Below are 5,472 nucleotides of genomic sequence, written 5' to 3'. Positions count from 1 at the left end.
TAAGGAACATGTTCACTCTAGCTCGCAGGTGGTTTCTATATTCCCACAGAAGCTACATCCTCATACCTGGCGAAAGAAAAAATAGTTCGCCTTTCTGGCCGTTCCCCCAAAACCGTCAGAATTTGAGAAATGGAAAAAATAATATTATATTTCTGAAACAAAATCAAAGCAAACTTACAATCGTCTGACCCGGCAGGCTGCTCAAAACGACAGCGACTGCTTCACTTATACGAAAACTAAAAATAAAGAAACAGTTGATTTTCAGAGTCAGGTCGGGACAAATGTGATGTTAGAGAGGAGGAAAAAAAATGCGCCAAAGATGCTTTCGTAGATTTGTCCCTAAATCATTGCAGTGAATATAGCATGTGATTCTGGTGTACTGGAAAAAATGGGATAGTTCTGACGTTAAATGTCTGAGAAATTATTAAGTAATTTTAAGGTGTAATTGATCTGCAAGCAGATGCAGCCACCGGGATGGAGAGCCTGACAAAAATCTATCCAAAAATTACACTGCCGTCAAAATAATACTAGGTAATTAATCGCTACTAACGCAGGATCCAAGGTGTCCTGGGCCCAGAATATCTGGGAGCTCTCATAAATACATATATTGCATGCATCGGCATGGACTCCTTCTCTTCCAGACTATCCCAGGCTCATTTATCCGGGAAGAAAACAGATTTCCTTGAGAATCGTTTCCAAGAGAACAGACCTGCTTCCAATAGCCAAGAATTTCCCCGCGCATTTCTTTCAAACGTTTGGAAATCGCCGTGGCAGCAAGCGCGGCGACTTTGCGCTGTGTTTTTGGGGGGAAAGGGGAAAAGTGGTTTTTCAAAGTCGAGAGCTCAATTTAAGGGGCTATAGGCGTGTGTTGGGGTGTACTCTGTGGGGCAGACCGCTCCGATCGCGGTCCCGGGGCGCGGAGCGGGCGCTGTGGGCGCGGCGGCGAAGGCAGCCCCGGCCCGGCGTGGGCGTGTCGGCGGGCGGCGCTGCCCGGCCCGCGGATCGTGGATTGGGCGTGGGGAGGGAGCGAGGGCCGCTCGCTGCCAGAGAAAGTTTTGCGGAGGGGTGGATGTTTTTTTCTTCCCCCAGTGCGAGGAAAGGGGTTTGCTTTGGGTTTGTTTTGTTTGCGCCGCTCCTCTTCTCGCCCGCTCGCTTTCTTCGTCTGGCCGTGGGTTCTGGGGACTTCTTTTTAATTTTCGGGGTTAATTGTTTCTTTTCGTCATTTTTTGGCGGTTGACTCTCTCTCCTTGCCCCTCCGAGAAGGGCTCCACCAGCCGCCTCTCGCCTCGCCATCCCTCCTCATGCGCCCGGGACCGCGGGCAGCTCCGCGGCGCGCACCCGGGAGCTGAGCTGCGGAGCGGCGCCTCCCCTCCTCGGGCAGGATGTACACGGCCGGGCTGGCTCCTTTCTACGCCTCCAACTTCAGCTTGTGGTCAGCGGCGTACTGCTCTGCATCGGGGCCGGCGGCCGGCGGCTGCTTCTCTCTGGACGCCGCGGCGGCCAAGAAGCCGTCCTTCTGCATCGCCGACATCCTCCACGCCGGCGGCGAGGCGGCGGCCGGAGCCGCCGACAGCCTGCCCGGAGGGCCGGGCACCGGGATGCCGGCCGCGCTGGGAGCCGTGCACCACGGCGGGCCCTTCCACGCCGCGGCCTCGCCGCTCCGGCCCACGCCCGTCGTGGCCCCCGACGCCCCCGCCGCGTTCCCGCCGCGCCTCTCGCCGCTCTCCAGCGCCTACCACTCCCACCACCACCGCCCCCCGCAGCACCGGGGCCCCGCGGCGGCGGCGGCGGCGGGCGGCGGAGGCGCCCCGGCCCCCGCCCGGCTGCCCGGCGGCCACACGCACGGCTCGGCGCCGGCGCCCGCCAGCAAGGACCTGAAATTCGGCATCGACCGCATTTTATCGGCGGAGTTTGACCCCAAAGTCAAGGAAGGCAACACGCTGAGAGGTAGAGAAATTGGTTTATCCGTTTTCCCTGCTAACGCTCTCGATGCTCTCTTACTTGTACTGTGATTAGCGACTTCACCCGCGATTTGAAAACCTCTCGATCTAGGCGAGAAAAGAATTATTAAAAAAAATTTTATAAATCAAAGTTTCTAACAGCTCTCAGTGAGACCCCCCCCTCCCTCCCCGTTCCGGCCTCCGCACGGCAGAGCCGGGGCGCAGGGCTGGAGGCCCAGGGAGAGCAGCGATAGCGTGAAAGTAGCGAGCGGAGCGCTCCGCACTTCCCGGAACGGCCGGGGATTTCTGCCTCCCAGGACACAGCCCGTGTGATTGTTTCGCTTCAATCCATCTCCCCTCGCGGCCTGTAAACATCCTGACCTAGGGAGTAAATATGTCGGAGGATGTCTCACTGCCGGGGCAGGGTCGCCTCTCCTGAGGAGAGCCCCTGGGGGCGGGAGATGGCTGCTTGGTGGCCCCCGAGCCCCTCCGACCGGGCACTCGCTCCGAGTCGTGCCGGGTTGTCGTTCTCGACCGCGGTGTAACATCGCTCTCCTTGTTCCTGTGCTCGCAGATCTGACCTCCTTATTAACTACGAGCCGCCAAACTGGGGTTCATCTCCCCAACTTGCAGCCTTCCGCCGGCCAGTTCTTCGCGTCTCTAGACCCTATTAACGAGGCCTCTGCTATCCTGGGTCCCTTAAACACAAACCCAAGGAGCTCAGTGCAGCATCAGTTTCAAGACACTTTTCCAGGTACATCTCGTCCCTCCTCTACCCTCCCGTGGCGCAGGGCCCTCCGTCCTGGAGGAGCCCCTTCCTCCCGGAGGGACCCGCCAGGCAATTCTGCAAGGCCGGGCGTGTGTAGCGAGGTTCAGATTTTGGGCGAAAGCCGGGCTGCCTGGGGGGGAGGAAGAGCCGCCTAGGGCCTGATCTAGAGGATCGTCCCATCGCGTACAGGAGTAATAACCTTGGCCAGAGAGAGAAGAAGCGGGGAGGTGGGAGAGGAAGAAGTGGGAGCTCCGTGCAGCTCCATCCGTGCCCGAGGCAGCACAAGCTGACAGGACATGGACCCGCCGGGCAGGCAGGGCCATGCTGGCCCCGGCCCTCCTGCACATCGCGCTCCAGCTCGTATTCAGATCGATTAAATCTCTTCCTTTCAGGCTGCGATAATAATAACGTCGTCTCCCCCTCTCTTCCCCCACTTTCTCTTCCCCTCCCCAGGTCCGTACGCAGTTCTAACCAAGGACACGCTGCCCCAGACGTACAAGAGGAAACGTTCCTGGTCCAGGGCTGTTTTTTCCAACCTGCAGAGGAAAGGTTTAGAAAAACGGTTCGAAATCCAGAAGTATGTCACCAAACCGGACAGGAAGCAACTGGCGGCGATGCTGGGGCTGACAGATGCTCAAGTAAGAATGGCTTCGTTTTTATTTCAAACCTTACTTCCTGTTTAGATGAATACCAGAGGGCAGTGGAGTTTCAAAGTGATTTCTCTTCCTTTATCACGAGTGGGGAGTCTGTCTGAGGAGCTGCACCTTGCCCCGAGCATCTCTTGCACCCAGGTTCCGTGGCGTACCGCGACCCAGTGCGGAATTTTCGCCTTTGTTTTGGCCACCGAGGAGCAGGCCGGGCGGAGAGATGAGCAGGGCCAGGGCAGGCCATCAGTGTGCGCTTTACTGGAGTGCTCTAGGAGGCAGTTTAGGGCAAAGGAAGTAGAAGTGAAAACACTATTCTTAATATCCTTTTTTTTTGGTAATATCTTTTTTTGTTCTAAATCTTTCCTTGCGTTGTGAAATCCTTCGTTCTGAGGAAGTGAAAACACTTTTCAAACGGAAGCATTAAACGCCACTCTGTAATGATTCCACTATTGAGGCTCGCAGCGCACAGAATTGTATAACGCTGTGGTTTCTTGAGCAAGATTTGGTTTCCTGGAAGAAGAAGTAGAAAGGGAGAGGAAAAAAAACCCCATCCAAACAAACAAACAAACACGGGGAGGGGTGTGCGCAGTACTTAAATACACAAACTAGAGGAGGAAACAACCAAGAAAAGCCCTTTAGTCGCGTAAGGATGCGGGCAGCGGGGAGGGGAGGACGGCGCCTCCTCCTCTCCCCGAGTTGCCGGTCCCGATGGAAGGGGTCGGGGCCGGGAGCGGTGCGGGGCGCCGTGGGGCCGGGCCGCCCGTCTAAGGGCGGCTCGGCCGCAGGTGAAGGTGTGGTTCCAGAACCGGCGGATGAAGTGGCGGCACTCCAAGGAAGCGCAGGCCCAGAAGGACAAGGAGACGCAGCCGGAGCCGGAGCCGGCGGCCCAGCGAGCCGGCACATCAGCGCCCGCCGCCCCCGGGGAGCCCGAGCGCAGCCCCAGCCGCTCCGACGGCGACAGCGACAGCAGCGACGCTGAGTCCCTCGACATGGCCCCCAGCGACACGGAACGGACTGAGGGCGCCGAGCGGAGCCTGCCGGCCGCCGGGCTGGGCAAGTCCTCCGGCAGCGCCGGCCTGCCTTCCCCGCCGCCCGCCAGCCCCGAGCCGCGGGGCGGTCTATAGTCGGGGCGGCCCGGGACCTGTGCGCTAATTTATGTCCCTTCCCCGCCCCGGGAGCTCGGCAAGGCCGGCCCAGCCCCGGCCCCAGCGCCTGGGCCGGGGCGAGGATGCAGGCGGAGTGGGGAGCCCCAGCCCCGGGGCGGCAGAGCATAAGGCGGCCGCCTTTCCCTCAGAGCTACTATCAGGAGATCGGGGGATTTTCCCTTTTTTTCCCCTTTAAAAAAAAAAACCCTAATTCTCCGTTTCCCTCCTCTCGTTCTCTTCAAGGAAAATCCGAGCGAGGGATTGCGAGAACGCTCTCAGAAATACCCACCTTTCCCCCCTCCCACCCCCTAACCAATTTACAATGTGAAGTATTTTGCCAACGTCCTCATTGGTTGCAACTTGTTGCTTCGAATAATCCGGCCAAGAAATACTGCACTGACAAAATATATATATATATATATATAACTCCTGTAAATAAAATGTTTGCTATGGTTTGTAGCCACGTCAGTCTTTTGACCAGGGGCGAGGGCTGGCGTGGCTGTCCCAGCTTCCTTCACCCCGCTCGAAGGCAGCAGCTGCCTCTCCTCGCCTCGGAGCCTCCCCAGGCAGCCTTTTCTTATTCTTTTTTTTTTTTTTTTTTTTTTTCCTAATGAAGGCAGTGACAAGGACTGGATTTGATGACGCAAAGTTGTGCCCGCGGTGAGAAAGTCACCAGTGGCATTCGCAGCCCGCATGTGCCGGAGCCGTGTGCGGCGGTTTTTGGTTGCGGGTGCCGGGCAGGGCTGGGCTGTCCGACCCAGCGCGTTTCCCGGCGCGGCTCCCGGGAGCCGCCGGGGCGGTTTTAGGGAGCGGGAGGGACCCGACGTGCGCGGTTTGGTTCGCTTCGCTTTGCCGCGCTTTGCTGTCGCTCCGCTTCGCTGCGCGCTTCTCCACCAGCCCCCGTGACGTCACAGCGCCGCTCCGGGGCCTCGATGTGACGTCACGGAGGCGCAGCGCGCGGTGACGGGGGG

At 58.5% G+C, this 5,472-nt stretch overlaps 1 protein-coding gene across 2 annotated transcripts; it reads left to right on the top strand.

Annotated features, from left to right (window-relative positions):
* The first annotated feature begins 1,029 nt into the window (after positions 1–1,029).
* Positions 1,030–4,783, top strand: HLX (H2.0 like homeobox). 2 transcript variants are annotated; one of them, XM_074537036.1, is made up of 4 exons: positions 1,035–1,947; positions 2,515–2,694; positions 3,163–3,347; positions 4,142–4,783. In XM_074537036.1, exons 1-4 carry the CDS (start codon positions 1,383–1,385, stop codon positions 4,478–4,480), a joined length of 1,269 nt encoding a protein of 422 aa, XP_074393137.1. In that variant the 5' UTR covers positions 1,035–1,382; the 3' UTR covers positions 4,481–4,783. The 2 variants fall into 2 exon arrangements, with proteins under 2 accessions (XP_074393138.1, XP_074393137.1); XM_074537037.1 differs by lacking the exon at positions 2,515–2,694 and having other exon boundaries at positions 1,030–1,947.
* The last annotated feature ends 689 nt before the right edge of the window (positions 4,784–5,472 follow it).

The sequence above is a fragment of the Zonotrichia albicollis genome, chromosome 3, assembly GCF_047830755.1.
Source record: "Zonotrichia albicollis isolate bZonAlb1 chromosome 3, bZonAlb1.hap1, whole genome shotgun sequence".
Taxonomy (NCBI): domain Eukaryota; kingdom Metazoa; phylum Chordata; class Aves; order Passeriformes; family Passerellidae; genus Zonotrichia; species Zonotrichia albicollis.
The sequence above is the reverse complement of the archived record's forward strand: the minus strand, read 5'-3'. Positions and strand labels throughout refer to the sequence as shown.

Bases quoted from the DNA above. Each gene is read 5' to 3' on its own strand.
- HLX (XM_074537036.1), top strand. From the start codon at position 1,383: ATGTACACGGCCGGGCTGGCTCCTTTCTACGCCTCCAACTTCAGCTTG. The intron at 1,948-2,514 runs GTAGAGAAATTG...CTGTGCTCGCAG, and splicing joins GGAAGGCAACACGCTGAGAG to ATCTGACCTCCTTATTAACT. The intron at 3,348-4,141 runs GTAAGAATGGCT...GCTCGGCCGCAG, and splicing joins TGGGGCTGACAGATGCTCAA to GTGAAGGTGTGGTTCCAGAA.